The sequence below is a fragment of the Podarcis erhardii genome (genome assembly GCF_964252035.2).
Source record: "Podarcis erhardii genome assembly, chromosome: 1".
In the NCBI taxonomy this organism is placed as follows: domain Eukaryota; kingdom Metazoa; phylum Chordata; class Lepidosauria; order Squamata; family Lacertidae; genus Podarcis; species Podarcis erhardii.
Window position 1 is genome coordinate 104,375,569 of NC_138497.1, and position 18,994 is coordinate 104,394,562.

An 18,994-nucleotide genomic window follows, 5' to 3' on the forward strand; every position below is an offset into this window, starting at 1 on the left:
ATTTATGGTTGTGAGTTATGCATTTAAGATGGTGTGCATTTTTTGAAGGTTCTGGCCCTGGTCCATAGAGACTTGCACTCAAACCCAACTAAACCTCATGTGAGGAAGAGGGATATCACATCTAACATGATGCCTGATTTAAGGCCTGTGCACATCATCTTAAAAAGTGTGTGCGTTTTTGCTTCAGAACTGTATTTTTTTCTTTTGTGAACATATGCAAATTTAACTGATTAAAGAAATCATAGTTCGCCATACAAAATTCATTCACAGTTAAATTTGCATATGTTCACAAAAAGAAAAAATACAGTTCTGAAGCAAAAACACATGACAGCCCTAGTTTTTTATTGTGCTTATTTATTATTACATACAGCCTGCATTAACGTACAATCCATGTATAAGGAACTAAGAGATTTAATTTAGCACATGCTGAGGAATATCAACTACTAAATGGAGCATTAATGTCAATTTCTTTTTTCTTCTTCTTGGCCACCACAGTGTCCCAATAATTTATTTGAAATATTCCCATCTGTAAGACCTGGCATAAATGTTTGCTTTGTGTTTCTTACTTCAAATAGGTCATTGTTAAGCTAATGCTTTTTTAAACTTGTTCACAGGCTAGAGAGCTTCAGACCCTCCATAACTTGCGCAGACTCTTTGTTCAAGACCTCACCACCAGAGTGAAAAAAGTAAGTTGAGATATTGTGGGAGGGAATAATTGTGCAAAAATCTTCTTTTCTTAGGCTTACATATGTATGTACGTATGTATGTACACACTTAGCACTCTAGCAGTAATATATGCACCTTGCAGTGTAGTGCCTGTGTACCTTGGCTGTGTTTAAATATTTGCAAACAGACATACAGCTATATTAATGGGCTATGCCAGGGGTTCCCAAACTACAGTTCTAACAACCACCAGTGGCCTTCATTTAAGGGGTCCATGGCATATGTGTAATCATACAATTACAAATCATATAGCATTGATATGTGTGTGCATTACATTTGCCACAAGAAGCAGAAGTGGTCTGCCAAGGCCCTCGGCAATTTTCTCAGGGTGTGTATGTGGAGTTAGGGAACTATTGGATATTGCCATTAACAATCCATTCCAAAGGCTGCACCGGGAAGCCTCACTGGGCAGATCAGTAGTAGAAACCATGATATTCATAGCAGCATTTCAGCCAGTTATGATGATACAAATCAGTTATGCCTAATCTGCCTTCCAAAGACTATCAGAGGCCCATATCATGCTTTTGAGTAATTTTGGATGTTATGATGAAAATAAGAAATGGCATTTCTAGGGTAAACTGTGATTGAAATTTCTCTCCTTTTGAGGGGTAAAGGCGAATGGTTGTCACATAAAGGAGGGGGTGCCCTTGTTTGTTGCTGGAGAGGCCTCCTGCAAGGGCTGACAGAGGCATGACCCAAGCACAATTATCTCATCACTTTGATTTTAATATTTGGGGACTGTGGTTTGTTGTTGTGTCACCTTAAACCATGGTTGTTTATAACTTAACAATGTTTAGTTTTTGTGTGTTTCGAAATCTCTGTTAATAAGCCAGTCAACTGAAATGCATTTTTTCAGCTTTAGCTTCAATACCAGGCACGCTGTTGAAGTTCATATTGGTCTCTAATGCTTTCTGGGAAGGACTTGTGTACAGTTCCAGAGGTTTTCAGTCACTATTTATTCATGTTATTCAGAGGCTTGGTTCTAATTTGGCTTTTTGTCTTCACAGAGTGTTGAACTAGACAGTGATGATGGAGGTGGAAGTGCTGCTCAGAAGCAGAAAATCTCCTTTCTGGAAAACAACCTGGAACAACTTACAAAGGTTCACAAGCAGGTGAGATAATTGCGGTGTTGTTTATTACCATTCTTACCCCAGCCTCCAAGCCTGGGGGCGGGGGGAAAGGAAAACATTACCCAGTCAACTTTGTGGGCTTCCTGTGGGCTTGTCTGACCACAGAATACAGCTCCTCTGACTGATAAAACAAAAAAACCATATGATGATTATGTATTAAAAAGTAAACTTCGAAGCATAATATATGAAAGATCACATAGTGACTGACAATATCCATGCATCATGGCAAGCCACAGTTAATCGTTTACTGAAAATGCACCAGCTGTTCCCACTTCCTCTCTCCCTGCTAGCATGATGGTGGTGGGGAGAAACCACAACCCATGGCTTAGTGTTACATCCAAACTCCAAATTGTGATCAGTAAACAGACCTTAGCTGCAGGTCATGGTTTGTTTGGAGCCATGATCTCCAATTCAGAATTTTTTTCCTGGAAAAAATCTCAACTTGAGACCTTGGCTTTTGCAGGACCATGTACACTTACTAGGAGTAAGCTCTACTGAATGCACAAGGACTTGCTATTGTGTAGATAAGCATGGGTATTGGACTATTGCACTCTTTCGCATGGAAAAAATAACCACTAAACTGTGTTGTACTGAGTTTACTTGAACATGGGATCTTCCTAACCCTCAACATCTCAGTTCAAAAAGGGCTTTAATGGGGGGGGCAGGGAGATTTTGCCTTTAGTTAAACATAGTATGCAGCAGTTCACACCCTTACCTTTCTCATGTGGATGAGAAGCTGTGGCAGAGGGTGGTATATGGCAAAGATTTCTCCCCAGAAAGTACCATCTGTACAGGCTGTGTGACTTTCTCTATATCTTTTAATTTAAAAATATCAGTGACTATTTTGTACTGCATACTATCCATAATCAGATCTCTGTGTTAATCTTTCACAGCTGGTACGTGATAATGCAGATCTTCGTTGTGAGCTTCCTAAGCTGGAAAAACGACTCCGAGCTACGGCAGAGAGAGTTAAGGCCTTGGAGAGTGCTCTGAAGGAAGCCAAGGAGAATGCCATGCGAGACCGGAAACGATACCAGCAGGAAGTGGACCGCATTAAAGAGGCTGTAAGAGCCAAGAATATGGCGAGGAGAGCACACTCTGCTCAGATTGGTATGTATTCTGGCTCAAGAGGATTAGAGATAAAGAGTTATTTGAATATTGCAGTGCCTCTAGTGGAGGTTGTGGATTTCTTGTCTTCTCCCCCATTTTTAGAACCGTGTGTACAGTGGTACCTCGGTTTACAAACTTAATCCGTTCCAGAAGTCCGTTCTTAAGCCAAAACCATTCTTAAACCGAGGCGCGCTTTCCCTGATGAGGCCTCCCACCGCCAGGGCCCTTCCACCGTTCGGATTCCGTTCTTAGACCGAGGTAAAGTTCGCAAACCGGGACACTACTTCTGGTTTTGCAGAGTTCGTAAACCAAATTGTTCGTAAACAGGGCTGTTCTTAAACCCAGGAACCACTGTATTAGATATTGCTCTCTCTGTGTTAGCCATTTTGGCTTTCCACAGAACACAAAAACACACAAAGCTCGTATAAAGCCTGTTTTTCACCCCCTTGCTTTGATTTGCCTCTTTGCAGCCAAGCCTATACGCCCTGGCCATTATCCAGCATCTTCTCCAACAGCCATCCATGCCATTCGAGGAGGAGGAGGGTATTACCAGAACATGAAATAAACACCAGGTGAGCTCATGGTGATCGGCTTGTAAGTTTTCAACATGTGATTATTTGTGAGGTGCTCACTCTGCCGGTTTGCAAATTCTCACCGGCAGAAAAATTGAGGTGGGCAAGGTTGGGTCTTTTGTGTAGGTTGGTAGCTGATGTCATCATATTGAAAATGCTTGGATTTTAAAAGCATGGTCGTTTCTGTTGTATGAAGAAAGATCAGTAAAGCAACAGTGTAAGTCCTGAGATGCAGGAAGGGGAAACCTTTAACCTTCCAGATATTGCACTACAAATCTCATGATTTGTGGACTGCCCTGAGATTTTATGATGAAGGACAATGTATGTCTAATAATAAATAATAGTAATAATGATGATGATCAATGGTCAGGACTGATTCTTCTCCTGGCTCAGAAACTTTCCTTTGGTTTAATTTGCATGTAGTGTTTCTGTGGTAATGCCTATAGGAAAACATATATGAGTGCTGTTTCATGCTAGCTGGTATTATAACTGAAAATGGATGTAGTGCATTTTTCTTTTTGGCTCCTGTTCTCTAATAATTTTACTATTAGATTCAGCCCCCTACCCGCAGTAACAGGAATCTAGCAATTCAAGTTTAGGGAAGCTTTTAACGTTTAATAGATTATTGTATTTTAATATTCGGTTGGAAGCTGCCCAGAGTTGCTGGGGAAACCCAGCCAGATGGATGGTGTATAAATAAATAAATAAATAAATAAATATATTATTTATTTATTTATTTATTTATTTATTCATTCATTCATTCATTCATTCATTCATTCAAGTAAACATACTTGAAGCAACAGGATTTTCCTTCTAAAATCTATATATTCTCCTTGATAGCATGGTCATCTTTTTTCTAAACAGTTTAACCCCTCGACCTGCATGGTATGATTTAAAAAAACAAACAAACAGGATGAAGTTCCTAAATATCAGTTATATCACATTTCATTCCTCAATGTTTTTAACATTTCCTTAGGTAAGCAGCTAAATATAAAAGGATTCTGGAAAGTAATGGCAACTTGCCAGCTTTTCCCAACCATTTCCCCCCCCATGTGTTTATTTTCTGAATCTTCCTCATGAACAGCTGCATGGTTCTATCACATAATCTGAAAGGGACTCTGGCTGAAGACCAGCTGTATATGGGTATATTTAAAGGCTTTGTTTCTTTAGGCATCAAATATTCATGGATAAAGTGCCACTTTTGTTGAGCAGATTGCATGTCATACCTGTTGCAAACCATCTGCTATATCAAATTTTGGCTTTATTCCCCATGGCCTTTTTTTTTTTTTTTTTGCTGCTGGTGTTTTCTTTGATAGATATAGAGCTCTTTTCCCTTCCATGGACAAATAATGCAGCGGTTTTTCATGTGGTCTAAGGATAGGATTGTGGGGTTGTTTTTTTGTCTCACCAATAATTTAACCTGAACTTGTTCTGCACTCTGAGAAACAAAAAGAAGCATATACAATAGAATCTGCAATAAAAGCTTTGCAAGCAGTCCAACAAGAATCACTGCAAGAGCCTTTCAAGGTGAAAGAAAATGAACGTATGTGTGTTTTGTACACCTTTAAAGAGACATTGTGTTTGGAAGTAAGAACTCAAAGGCATATCTTCAGAGCAAGAACAGAAACCTCAAAGCAAAAAAAGAATGATGATAGTCCTGACTGTATTGAATTAAAGCTGAAAGACATAGAAGAAAACCACACAGTAGCCAACAATAGTAGTAAAAGACACAAAACAAATGCAGATGTTTTACATGTGACAAGCTACAAAGATACTTGGACAGTAGCCTTTAGCACTCTTTGAATAATAATAATAATAATAATAATAATAATAATAATAATAATGGCTTTCTTCTAAATCCTCTTTGAAATCAATGCACATGAAGTATGCATGCTGAAGGAGATTCCATAATATGGAAGAGAAAGATGATCCAAACAAACAAGCTGGTGTTAACAATTGGTGCTCTGCTTCTTGGAACACCCAAAATGCCACAAAAGAGCCTTGTTCAAATAGCACTGATAGGAGGAGGGACTGGTAGTGATCTTTTACATCTGTATTCTCACCTTCCAGGTAGCAAGGCAGAGACAATTATTTTTCCAAGGCTGCCAAGGAGCATCATTATTGAGTAGTGGATTTGCACCCAAACTTGTACCAGTTCCAAGAGTCTAATATACACTTCGCCACACTAGTGTGCCTGTCGGTTTCTGAGCACAATCCAAAATACCTTCACAGTGTGAAATAGTTTAGGATCCAGTAGATTCTTAAGCTGTTGCTTTCTCCCATAAAGCCTTAAGTAAATCTTGCTCCACACGTTGTCTTCTCCATGGTGCCATAACTTTTGTGAAATCCTCTCTGCAAAAAGTTCAGCCAGATGTAGTCTATGGAATTTCTCCTAAAAGTAATAAAAGTGTACTTGCTCTGCCCAGCCTTTGCCCGAACTCAGCACTTCATGGTGGACTTTCGCTGTTGCTGGGGTCTTTTGTTTAATTCTTTTCCAGCTGCCTAGCTTGTGGCTGAACTTATATTGAAATATTAGATTGTCTGATAGTGTGGCGCTCGCCCTGTGGAACACCCTCTCATCAGATGTCAAAACAGATAGACAACTACATAACTTTCCAAAGGCATCTGAAGGCTGTCTTGTATCAGGAAGTTGTGTGTGTGTGTGTGTGTGTGTGTGTGTGTGGTGTTTTGCTGTGTTTTTATTATGTTGGAAGCCACCCAGAGTGGCTGGGGCAACCCACTCAGATGGGTGGGGTATAAGATGATGATGATAAGGATAAGGCATCCATTTGATGTTCATGGAAGGGTGATGTCTCTGCAAATAGCAGAACTGGATATATGATTTTTGCTGATTTCCGTCTCTTCCATTAGTGGGAGTGTCCATTGGATCAAAAGCTCTTTCGTGACTACAAAGGAACCAACTGGGTTCTATCCATAGAGCAGGGTTCAGCTAAGGAGTCCCATCAGTGGAGTCCTGTGCAAACAAGTTTCCCCCATTCTCCTCCCCTTGCATGCCCCTCAACAACTCTGAAATTGACAGAGGGGGACTGGGAGAACCCCTGGAATAGTGCATGGAAGAAGAGGAGATTTTGGGGTGTGTTTTTTTTAAATAAATAATAATAGAGAACTATGAAAAGGCAATTCATTCACTACCTCACTTTTGACTCTTTCTGATGCTTTTGATTTCAGATTAACCTAAGCACTGTTTATGTTATGCAGCATTGCACCACTGAGATGTGTATCTTGTATATTATTTTAAGTGTTCCTAATGAAAGTTCATCATGTGATGTTGCTTTTGTTCGGATATACGACTAACAAATGTCGGCATGTTTCTCTTGCAGATAAAATTGCAGGCTCCACTTCGCACGTGAAAAATCATCAGCAGTTCACTAGTTCCTTTCCCTTTTGGACTGGATCTGTACTTCTGTTCATTGTACGCATTCTATAGCCTTCTGCAGTGCACCGGTTTCAAATATTTTTCTGCTTTGTAGAATCTCCATGTGTACAGAAGTGTGACCAACCTGGCTTTTCTTCTGAAACCATGTACAGTGTATCTAACACACGCACTTAAGCTAACGGTAGGAGTTTGCTGCTCAATCTCTTTCACTGACTGACTGCATTTCTGACCCTGTTGAGCCAGTTACTTCGGGGCTTTCATGCTGGCACTGATGCTTTTTTTGTTCTGTTTCAAGTACTTTGGTGCATCACTAAAATGCTGGTACCTGGCATCAAAGAATTAACAATTCAACAACCAAGTGCCATCAAAAGCAGGTGATTGTGCTCCATCTTTCTGATTTCCTGTAAAATATGCATATTATTTTATATTTTTAGAAGATGACAGTGTGCAGTTATATGTTGTTGTTTTTTTTCTTTTTAACCTAACATGCTTTCAAAAAGTACAGCTCTGCAATTTAGCATTTTTAATATCCTGGTGAAATCTTTAAACTTGTATTTAAAATGGGAGAGAACACAGAATCATTAGTACACTTATTCGGTAGAGATCAAACTCTGAGGATGTAGAGCAGCCATAGGCAAACTCCGGCCCTCCAGATGTTTGGGACTACAATTCCCATAGTCCCTGACCACTGGTCCTGTTAGCTAGGGATGATGGGAATTGTAGTCCCAAACATCTGGAGGGCCGGAGTTTGCCTATGCCTGATGTAGAGATATGTGTTAGTGTAGCTCTAGAATCTCTTGAAATTCAGTGGTCACATGGGCACATCATACCCTCAAAATGTTGCATTAGATCTGCCTTGTAATAACACATAGATCAGGTTTTCTGACAGCCATGTGAAAGCATGGTTCTGGTTATAATGAAATTGAAAGATGCATTTACAAAAGCAGCTGAAACCATTGCCATCCTCTTCCTAACTCAATTTCTTCAAGATTTTGAGAAGCCAGAAATAAGAGATAAATTATCTGCTGTACTGAAAGGAAGATTCTCTTCAGGGTGTTGAGGGAGAATAGGTTTGCATGCTTAGTGTGCAGTGCAACAAAAAAGAAAAATGATGGAAGATGATCTTTTTGTTTAAAATGAAATAAGATGAAATAAGATAACAGTATATGCTGGAAATGAACAATATGCAAGTCTGCCTAGGGATAGTATAGTTTTATAGCTTACTCACCATTAGTGAGATAGACTTCTTTTTTCAATTCTTTCTTAATGACATATGTAGGGTGTCAGCTTTTATTTCTAGTGGAAATCAGACATAGCCATAGGAAATGTTAGATAGGCAGACAGGTGTTAAATCTGTAGCTTAATATGTCTGTTGTGTTTCTTTCATGTACTATGTGTGTATACTACATGTAGTATGTATGTATACACACACACACACACACACACACACACACACAAAATACATCTACAACCATGCACATTAAAATGTATTGTCCTGAAAGACTATTTCAAAATGACTGAATTAGGAGTTTGCATTCATTCAGTCCTGTCTGCTCCTTTGGCATTTTTTTTTTTAATTAAGGGTAAGTTTGGGGGCTTCTGAATGTTTTTGGCTTATAGACATATTTTTAAAAGCTAACTCATTAAAACCCTAAAGCCTTTGGAAAGACGTTTTGTCCTGATGTTGCTTTAGAAGCTCTCAAACTTAGCAAAGATATTCAGGTTTTGCTTAATTTATTAAGGGTTGCACTATTTGTGTGGGAGAGACTTTTTGTAACATATTTAATGAAATATTGAATCTTTTGCATTTGTTTAATTTATTTTGTTACATTTTTTTTAAATATAAAAAACCCTTTTTGTTTCCAAATACACATGTATTGAGCACTGCCAACAAACTGAAAGGTACAAGTTGCCATATCCGAATCCTATTTCTGGGAGTAATGTGGCCAAGATGTTTATATATAGTTGAACTCTGTATTCCAAATAAAGGTACCAAGAAGTCTACTGCTATTTCTGTTGTTTAAACTTACTGCCAGTCCATATGCCATAACTCCAAGAAGGATGCTTGAAGCAGTTGCTGAATGGCAACTACTCGAGAAGGTGGCGATAATATTTACTAAGGTTTTACCTGGTGAATCAGGTTTTATTTGTGGCCCTCTGGATGATAGTCTAGCCATAGGGTCCCCATCCCTGCTATATGCAGTGGGAATGATCCACATGGGAAATGGCTCAAAATAACATGAGTAGCATTTGCCATTCAGATACTTTCTCAAGCAGTGTGTGGGCTATCATATTATATCATGTACATCGTTTACGAATTTTTTTTTTTAATGTGTAGCTTTTGTGGACCTGAACTGCCCCCCCTTGATTGTTAACATATAGTTTTGTGTAACGGCCTCGGTCCAGTATATCTGAAGGAGCGTCTCCTCCCCCATCGTTCTGCCCGGACACTGAGGTCCAGCTCCGAGGGCCTTCTGGCGGTTCCCTCACTGCAAGAGGCCAAGTTACAGGGAACCAGGCAGAGGGCCTTCTCGGTAGTGGCGCTCGCCCTGTGGAACGCCCTCCCATCAGATGTCAAAGCGATAAACAACTACCTGACATTCAGAAGACATCTGAAGGCAGCCCTGTTCAGGGAAGTTTTTAATATGTGACATTTTAGTGTATCTTTCATCTTTGTTGGAAGCCGCCCAGAGTGGCTGGGGAAACCCAGCCAGATGGGCGGGGTACAAATAATAAATTATTATTATTATTATTATTATTATTATTATTAAAGTAAAAGTTCATTCTTATCATGAATGTAATCCATTGAGCATTATACCTGTGCAATCACCATTAGAATTAATGAGAATTGTGTGCAGTGTGTACCCAAGCACTTTCATAACAGAGGGCTTTAGCTGTTCTGCACAAGTGTGTGTCTATCTTGAGCACCATGGAAAAGTAACTTTTGATGCCTTTATAAGGACAGTGTTCCTGATATACTTTAGGAACAGCTAGTTGCTGATCAGCCAGTCAGTTCATCTAGCATAAACCCCTTAATGGAGGCATCAGAACTAACTATTCCATTCTGATTCAGAGACGGCAGATTATCCTCTGAAATGCTAAAAAGGCACATCTTAGAGTTGACTTCTTAAAGTGTCCACAAATTTTCATCTTGTTTCTGTGGCACTGCAATTTTATTTTGCTGCTAGAGTTACTTTTTTGCTGAAGAGTTAATAGATCTAGTTTTGGTACCTATTAGTAGGTCATATAGAATAATTTTTACCATATTTTTGGGCAGCAACATCAACATTTCATCACTGATAGTCATTTGTGTTTGCTTTTTTTGTTTTCAGATTCAAAATCGTTTCTTTCAGCTTATTTAAATAAGTATTGCATCTAATACTTGACATGTTATAAACCATACAATATGGAATTTCTTTGTTACTGATTTCAATTGTACCTTTTTCTACTGTCAAATTTCTCATTTTCCTAAGCAGTTGTTTTCAAATGCACTTTGTATTTTATTTAGTCCTAACCTTTTTAACCTCGCTGAGACAAATAAGAAAGCTCGTGATGGTATTTGCTAAGTGTGTATTTTGCCAAGCAAAGGTGAGAGTGGATTATTCTGAATCTAGTAGAAATCAGAAGCATTTAAGCTATACTAGTATCTTAAATGCAGCTGAGTTTTTGGAAATATTTCTGTATACATACCTCAGTGAGTGGAAAAACTACTTTAAAATGTAAAACAGCAACTTGATCTCTAGAAACACTTACTTTTTTTAAAAAAAAGAAACACACACGTGAAAAATCAACCATAGAATGTTGTATATGAAATGGACCATACTACTACTACTACTACTACTAAAATTTATTTATACCCTGGCCATCTGGCTGGGTCTCCCCAGGCCTTGGTCTTGGGAATGTATCACCCATGACTGTTCCCATTTCTGAAGGTTCTATCTCTGTGTGTTGCCCATGCAAGCCATGTGGAATAAGAGATTATACAGCAACTGTGTGCAATCTGTTGCCGATGGATTGAACACTATGTCATTGTACACTTTGGAGGCAAGCAGAATCCAAAAATGTTTTTTTATTCAGTAAACCATTCTCATCAGAATTGTGCAACAACACTTACAAGGATGATTAATTTGCTCCGTTGTGTTGGCAATTAGAGCTTTATTTAATGCCTTTAGGAAGTTCAAAAAACATTGGACAAATGTCTGTTTTAAACACCCATACAAAAGGATTGTCAGCTTCCAAGTTCACGTCTTACTCCTAAATACTTCTGTCTCTCTCATTTCTGAAACACTTTAAATAGTGGAAGATGTGAAAGAACAATAGGGATCCAGGCATTCTGTAGAAGTATACATGTCTAGTTTGTAAAGTGTGTAATGTGTACTCCAGATGTGTATTCTCTGGGATCTATGTATCTGTACAGTAGCTTGTTTTAGGGGGAAAAAGTGAAATGTGGATACTTTTCTGATTACAATCGGGGGGGGGGGCAGGGAATTGCCACTATTATAAAATACGCTGTAATGACTCAAGCTCTGTAACAGCAGACCTGAATCTCCCCAACCATTCCCATAGATAAGTCTTTTGATCTTGGTTCTAAAAATACTATCTATTAAAATGTATGGATACACTGGCAGACTGCATGATGTATCATCCAAAAACTGTTTAAAAGTGGAAATAAAATCGAAGTAAACTTTATCTTGCAAGTAGCATTTGTGGCCTGTATTTATCTGTGGTTGCGATTTCACCCTGTTCTGTGTTTACAGACGGTTTTTCCGAGGTCAGATCTTTTTGCTACATTAATTAATTAATGTATATTAATTAATTATATAATTATAATTATATTTATTATATAAAGATATAATTATAATATAATTAAATTAATAAACATATCAAACACAGGGTTCTTGTTGCTTGCTGTGGGAGCAAACCTGTTCACCAGTCCAAGCTGCAAGCCTACTGATTGATAAGCCCAGCCCAGCACGTAACTTGAAGGTTTTGGGTGTGCCTTGCAGATTTCATGCCTGTTAGGACCAACCACACTTCAACTCTGAAGACAGGCTGCTGGAGAGAGAGAGAGTTTGGACCCTGCACAGAGCCCCTATTTTCAGCAAAAGCCCTTCGTGTTGGGGGGCGATGACTAACCAGATGAGATCTGTCTCCCCAAGAGGAGATAACTGAATGCAGCCCATTTGCTTTCAGCAAATACGTTTGGTATTTATTATTATTATTTGTCGTCCCTCGTAGCATGATGACTTCTCAGTCAGCAAGGCACACACAGTTCCCTTCCAGTCCTTCTCTTTTGATCAGAACAGAGTACTAAACTGTGTTTGCACAAAGGGTTGGGGTTTATAAAGATGTTAGAAACAAGGAGACCTGTGTTTGGCAAGTTGCAGACTCAACCACAATCCCCTTCCCCTTTATGAAGCTCCCCTTTTTTAAGGAGTCAACCATTGGCCCGTCCAGCCCAGTTCTTTCTACCATGACTGGAAGCAAGCCTCCAAGCTCTCAGGTGGAGGGAGGCCTTTTCTATACAAACTCAGATAGGGGTGGTTGAAGAGCCTGTGTTTCCTCTGGAAAACTCCCTTGCAGAGGAGCCCTCCTATTGATTTATGAATTGTTATATTACTATTGGAACCGTGCTTTGCTACTTAGGCAAGGCCACTTAACTTCCACTAGGTGGCAGTGTTTGCAGTCAATCTTGTGCAGTACTGTATTTAACTTTTCTGATAGGGAAAAGATCAACTTGGGTCAAAAGAGAGTGGGAGAAAGAAGTCCATATAAATCACTGTGGCTCTAATGAGGTTGCTGATTATAAATTGGTGTCTTGTCACTGTCATTTTTAAAGAAGTATTTGCAGTGATGACCTGAAAATTATTGTTAAGAGCTCGAGGGAGTGGGCTGGGGGAAGAGGGAATGCGAGAACATTTTACAACATGCATACATCCGGCTTCCATTCGTATATACAACCATCTTCCTAGCTATCTTAATAAGAACTAAAATGAAATTGGCCCATTTTTTCTTGCTTTCCTGCATTCATTTTCCTTTTATGCAATTGCATATGAATATGTAACATTGCAGGATGTAGGTTATTGTGTGTGACTATACAAATACAAAGGGTTGGTTTTTTTTTTCATATCAGCAATCAGTTTGAAGGAGCAGGGGCTGTGCCCGAGTTCATTGCTGCCTCGGGTGACAAGGGGTTAATGACTGGGGTCATCGAGTTGCTCGGCTGCTCCCCGTGCGCACGCGCGCAGGTGGGAGGCGTGCGAGAGCTGCCAACGCTGGCCTCCTAGAATTCTAGGGTGGGAAGGGACCCCCAAGGGGCATCTAGTCCAACCCCCTGCGAGCGCCGCTAAAGAATCTCTGACAAGTGGCCACCCAGAACCCTCCTCCTGCGAAGTCCGACGTTCCCCAAGATGCCACAGGTCCAAACGGAGGAGGAGCCTGCCAGGCACCCCAGCAGTTGCTGGGGAAGAAGAGCCGCTTCCCAATCCGCGCCGGCGCTTCGGTCGCTCTCTCGCTCATCCCAACTGCGCGTCTCCACAGCGCCGCCTACCGGCTGCCGTGCGGCTACACTTTCCCTCGCCGCCCCCCCCCCCCCGCCGAGCTTACAGGTGTTGCACAACTCGGCATCCTCCACGTCCCGCCTCCCGAAAGCAACTTCTTTGAGGGAGGCGGCGGGAGAGAGTGGCGCCGAGGGAACAACTTTCCGAGGAGCTCCTCGTTCCCTGAGGAAACTGGGAGTCCCGGAGCGCGAGGCGTGGCTCTTGCCCGTGGCGCGGGAAGGAAGGGTGTGTGTGTGTGTGTGTGAGAGAGAGAGAGAGAGAGAGTGAGAGAGACTGTGTGAGTGAGTGTGAGGTGTCTTCTCGCGCGCCTCCTCCAGCGCTTTTCCAAGCCTCAACCTTTCCTCCTCCCGCCTCTCAGCATGAGGGGCGCGAGCCGACCCCCTGGCGAGCGGGCGGGCGCCCACCTGGCAGCCCCACCCCGGCCGCAGGTAAAGCCCCGCCCCTCGGGTGTGTGAGGCGACGGCAGGCAAGTGGCGACGGCGCTCCTCTTCTTCCTCGGGCTCCCGGCGCTCGCTCTGCCCTGAACGAAGCCTCGCCTCGGCTCCGCGCACCTTCTTCGGGGGAGGAAGAGAGAGACGACCACTCGAGCGCGGGGTGAGTGAGTCAGGGTGGCAGCGGGTGCGCGGGCTCTGGGCGAAGCGTCGCCTCCTCCTCCTCCTCCTCCTCGGGAACTGCCTCATATAGCGAGTCAGGCGATTGGTCCATCCGGGAGGGTCTGCCCCTGCCTAGCCTCCAGCTGATGCCCTCCAGATGTTTGGGCCTGCCAGCTCCCGCCCTCTCTGCTAGGCCTGGTGGGAGTTGGGGGGTGTTTGGGTGTGTTCAGCCCCACCTAGAGAGGATCGGGTTAGAGGGCAGGGGCAAGCCAGTGGGGTGTAAGCAGGAAGCCAGAAATGATGGACAGCAACTCCCACCATGGGCCTCGCCAGAGGGGGCAACGAAATAAATATATTGAACTGACCAAATGCATCACAGATAATTTGGTTGTTCCCACTACCACCACCACATAAGGACTGCCCCCCCCCCAATAAATCCTAGCTATACCCATGACTCCCAGTATGACCAGTTGCCAGGCTTTAAGCAAAACAGTTTGTCCACAGCTATTGTTTGGCTACCCTGGGATGCGAGGAGGCAGGGAAGGTGGTCTTGGGGAACTGGCCATGACACTCCAGGGTTTCAGACACGAGGCCCTGCAGGGAGGTGCCAAAGATCAAACATGGAAACTTTTGCATGCAAAGCGTGGCTTCTGCACACGTGTCAAGGCATGGGATAAGGAAGTGGCTTTGAACACACGCTGCTTGGATTCTGAGGCATTTGTATTTTTTCAGGCTGAAGAATGTGTCAGAATGGTTTCTGTTGCACTCTGCTAGCCTGTGTGTCCTCACCCCTTGGTCTCTCTGACTCTTGCTCTGTGCTAGGTTAGATCTAGCCTGCAGCCACTAGAGACAGGTGATGTCCATCTCTAGAAGGCTGCAAGTATTGCCGTGCAGATTCTGATTCTGATCGATGTCCACCTAGTCCAGCGATGTCCACCTAGTGCCAGCCAGACACCTCCAGGAAGTTCACAAGCAAAATCCCCCCCCCCAAATTTTAGTTTTATGTTCGTTTTCACCAAATGGTCATGGGCCAGTTACAAAACCATCGCAGTTCAAATAAGTGCAATATACAGGTCTTAAAAATAAAAATAAAGGGCTAATATCAGAATAACAAAACCACAGCACAGAACAACAGTGTGTAGCAACGCAGGAGGCAGGAAGACATCCACTCAACCAAAGGCTCAAGTAAAGAGGTGTGTCTTAGCCAATCACCAAGAAGCATACAGTGGTGGCACGGGACACACTTGGAAGGCCATTTGATAACCTGGGGACCACCTCAGCTAATGCAGATTACAATTCCCATGAGCCCAAGCCAGCACAGTCAGGGATGTTGGGAGGTGTAGTCTGACAACCTCTTGGGTTGGGGAAGGTTGCTCTGTTTGTTCCCCGGGAGTGCTGTTTCTTGCTCATGGCAAATAGCCCTTACTATGACTATTCAGAGCAAGGTTTGCCTGTGCATTTAACACTTTGCAGAGTGGGCAGGAATTCAGTAGGGAGAACGGTTCCCAGCTTCCTTGGGGCTGAAAGGCTAAGCTGTTGAAGTATGCGCATCATGCAAGTGTTAGAAATAGAGGAACCTTGTGAAGAAGAGGAGGAGGGGACCTGGCAACCCTTGTTCAAAGAGGTTGTCCCCTTTGAACAGGGTGGGTTCAAGTTCAGAACTCATCTCTTTCTTTTTTTCCAGCTGGGTTGCAACAACTTCTTTTTATAGGGGAAAAAAAATCTAATTTCTTTTATTTGTTTTCTTCACACTAGTATATTTCCTATGGGCTTTTAAAGACAAATATTGCTGTGTTTCAGTTTGTCCATGTATTTTGGGGCCTTCTGGTGTTCACCTAAATGTATAGATATAGGGACCTGCACCAAATACATAATTTGAGCTACAAGGGAGTTATTCGCTTTTTTTGGCCAAATTTTATATGCCTTAAGTTACATTAAACATGACTAGTCTTCCTTATCAGTACCATTCATCAAGTAAACTGAGAAATCAAAAATACTTAGATCAGCTGTGTTTGGGTGTGTGGTCTAAAAATAAATTGAATACAAACAAAAGCACATTACACACTGGCTTGTATTTGAGTCAAGCAGCTATAATTACAATTGGGGCTGTAAATTCAAATCTCAGTTTTACTTGAACAAACAAGCTAGACTGTGATTCACAAACATGAGTCCTGTTTGGTTCCAGCTTGCTATTAACTTTGTTTTCTTTTCTTGTCATTTTCCTCTGCTCTCCAACTATGGAGCTGCATTTTTCTCTTATAATTGGTAGGTTATACTATATTTGTTTCCATAAAGCTTTGCTGGACCAACAATTGTGGTGACTCTCTCTGAGAGTGCAGACCTGCAAATGTCAATAATTGCACACCTGAGCTATTCAGTCGACAGTTTTTATTTATATTTCATATGGACTCTCTTTCATATGGACAGAATACTGGGTGACTTTGTTTTATGAGGGAATAGACTCCAAAGTCTACCCCTTTGCTTTGTAGTGTGTTTTGCACAAAGAAGGGGGCAGTTTTGAGGAAGGTACCATGGCCAACTTCCACTTGCAAAAGCCCTTGGTGAGGAAATTCTGTCCTTGCCCCTACCATCTGTTGAACTCAGCTGGGATGGACTTTAGGCATGCACGGATTTCCAGCATTTGTGGTGCTGTGCCCACGGCTAACTTTGGCTGAATTCAGGGCTTGTGCACATGCTGCTCCCAACAACATTACACAGCTTGGTTTTTAAATTTTTGAAGGCTGACAGCATCGCATGAACCGGATCTTGCATGGAAGGAAACGTGGGAGTTGGTCTGCAGCATCTATTTTACGAATTTATCTGAAGTCATAACGACACCAAATTTTGTGATATGGGAGTTGGTGGCTTGATGGGGGTCACACTCCTTCTGATGGAGTGGTTTGCCACCAGGGCTGTTCAGAGACAGTAGGTGATATTTCTGATCTGCAGTGCTTTCTGTCTGTTACACTTCATCAACAGCTACACACTTACCAACAAATGGGTGATCTTGGCAGCTGTAATTGCATGGCTTTGTAATTGCACATAGTGACTGCTGCAGTGAGTACCATGAGATATTCAGCAGTGTAGGCTTTATAGATTACCTGTGCTACCCCCAAGAGCACTGCTTAGTTACCGAGTGATGGCCATTGCCTACAAAGTCCTAAAGCTGCTAAGTTTGGTATTCCTTGGGAATACCTCTATCCCATCGAAGTGCTCCACCTTGAGAGATCTGATTGTGAGCTGGTTTTGGTAACACTCAGAAGCAGAGTAGTCATGACAAAGTTGTGGAATATTCTCGCTGAAGAGGCGTGTCGTAGCCTGACCCTGTAATGTTTTCCACAGATATTTCCAGGCTCTTGGTCAGTTATTGGTTCACCTGGAGCTGATCCACCTTGCCAATTCTCCGTTTGGTTAGCACCTTGAGCCATACTGAAAAACAGCATAAAGACTATCTAATGCAGTGCTTCTGCAAGAGTGCAGAAGGGACCAGTGGCGTAGCGTGGGGGGTGCAAGGGGTGCCGGCCGCACCGGGCGCAACATCTGGGGGGGGGCGCACTCGCCGCCTCCAGAGTCGCCGAAGAGCCTCGGGGCTCAGCTCCTTTGGGAGGAGGGGTCGGGCTGGGCGACCAGGGGGAGCAGCAGGCGCCAGCAAGGAGGTCCGGAGCCGGAGCCGGAGCCTGGCCAGGATCGCGCGCAGGACGGGGCGCAAGAGGGAGGGGAGAGTCGAGCCTGTCCCCCCCACGAGGACTGCTGCGAAGAGGCGGGAGGGAGAGGAGGCCCCTTGGGAGGAGCGGGCAGGTGCTGGGGCGGCAGCGCTGGGCGGGGGCCGAGGGGTGGGCGCCCCCCTGCGCGGGCATCGCCGCGCCGCCGCCGCGGGCTTGGCTGGGCCGCCGGCCGAGGGGAAGCACCAAACAAGGCCAGGATCCAGGCCCGCCCCGCTCTCCTTATTTGGCGCCCGGTTCCGGCTCCCGGGTGGCCTCCTCCCACCCGCTCTCGCTACCAGTGGAAAGAGAGACGGAGGCGCAGCGAAACCCGCAGCCTTTGCAGGCGCCGCCCGGCTGGGGGAGGGGAGCGCGGAGGAGCCCCGCGGGGCCTGGGCCCGGCCAGCCGAGCCTCCCGAATTGTGCCCCGCAGCCAGGATCTTGTGGCGAGGAAGGAGCCCAGTCTGCGCCCTCCTTCCCCACAGAGCTGCAGAGGGAAATCAAGGTTCTCCTGCTAGTTTCTCTTCTTCTCTTCCCCACACTGCGTTGCAACCGTGCCCCCCCCCTCTCGGTGCACATAGCACGATTGCAATCTCTCTCTCCCCCCCCCAAGTTAAACTAATGGAGCAAGCCAGCGCCAAAGATTTGTAGAACTGTGAATACCCCAGCCCAGGCAGCAGCAAGAAGCTGGCAGCGGCGGCAGGTTAGGGGTTAGGGGCGCAAATTACTTGCCTTGCCCCGGGTTATGGGGCGCAAATTACTTGCCTTGCCCCGGGTGCTGACAACCCACGCTACGCCGCTGGAAGGGACAATCCCTGCCATTTCTTCCCTACTGGAGTCCCACCTAAAAGCCTCCACTGACAATCAGGAAAACCTTACAGCTTTTCAGGGCTGTAGTGGGGAAGAGGAGAAAGAAATTGCCCTCGCACAAGCACTGCATTGTAGTTACCCCGTAACAGAATTCTGCTGAATCACTGGAAAATTTGGCAATACTACCAAACCTTCAAATACTTGGCTCATCGCTCATGTCTTTCCTTATCAGCTTGTAACAGACACCATAACAAGAGGTAAAAACATTGAGGATCAGTACTGATTTGTTGTGTGCCCTAACTACTAGAATTCCTGGAATTATTTGGCTTTTGACCTCCTTTTCTTCATTATGTTTTAAGGCATATGTGTTTGTGGTATAATCCTTTACAGATGTCGAT

At 43.4% G+C, this 18,994-nt stretch overlaps 2 protein-coding genes across 6 annotated transcripts in view; both read left to right on the top strand.

Moving 5' to 3' along the window:
* The window catches only part of KIF5C (kinesin family member 5C), a 70,283-nt gene extending 66,748 nt beyond the window's left edge, over positions 1–3,535 (top strand). Inside the window, exons 22-25 of the mRNA XM_081871395.1 lie at positions 615–686; positions 1,731–1,835; positions 2,747–2,963; positions 3,434–3,535. Coding sequence (XP_081727521.1) covers positions 615–686; positions 1,731–1,835; positions 2,747–2,963; positions 3,434–3,528 — 489 coding nt within the window. The 3' untranslated portion in view covers positions 3,529–3,535. The remainder of the gene's footprint in view (positions 1–614; positions 687–1,730; positions 1,836–2,746; positions 2,964–3,433) is intronic.
* Positions 3,536–13,833: 10,298 nt separating this feature from the next.
* The window catches only part of LYPD6B (LY6/PLAUR domain containing 6B), a 62,266-nt gene continuing 57,105 nt past the window's right edge, over positions 13,834–18,994 (top strand). For 3 of the 5 annotated variants that reach the window (XM_081873958.1, XM_081873959.1, XM_081873957.1), the window contains exon 1: positions 13,836–14,086. The gene's annotated coding sequence lies outside the window, so the exon portion shown is untranslated. Of the gene's footprint in view, positions 14,087–18,994 lie in introns of all 5 variants that reach the window. The other 2 variants (XM_081873962.1, XM_081873961.1) reach the window with 1 other exon arrangement.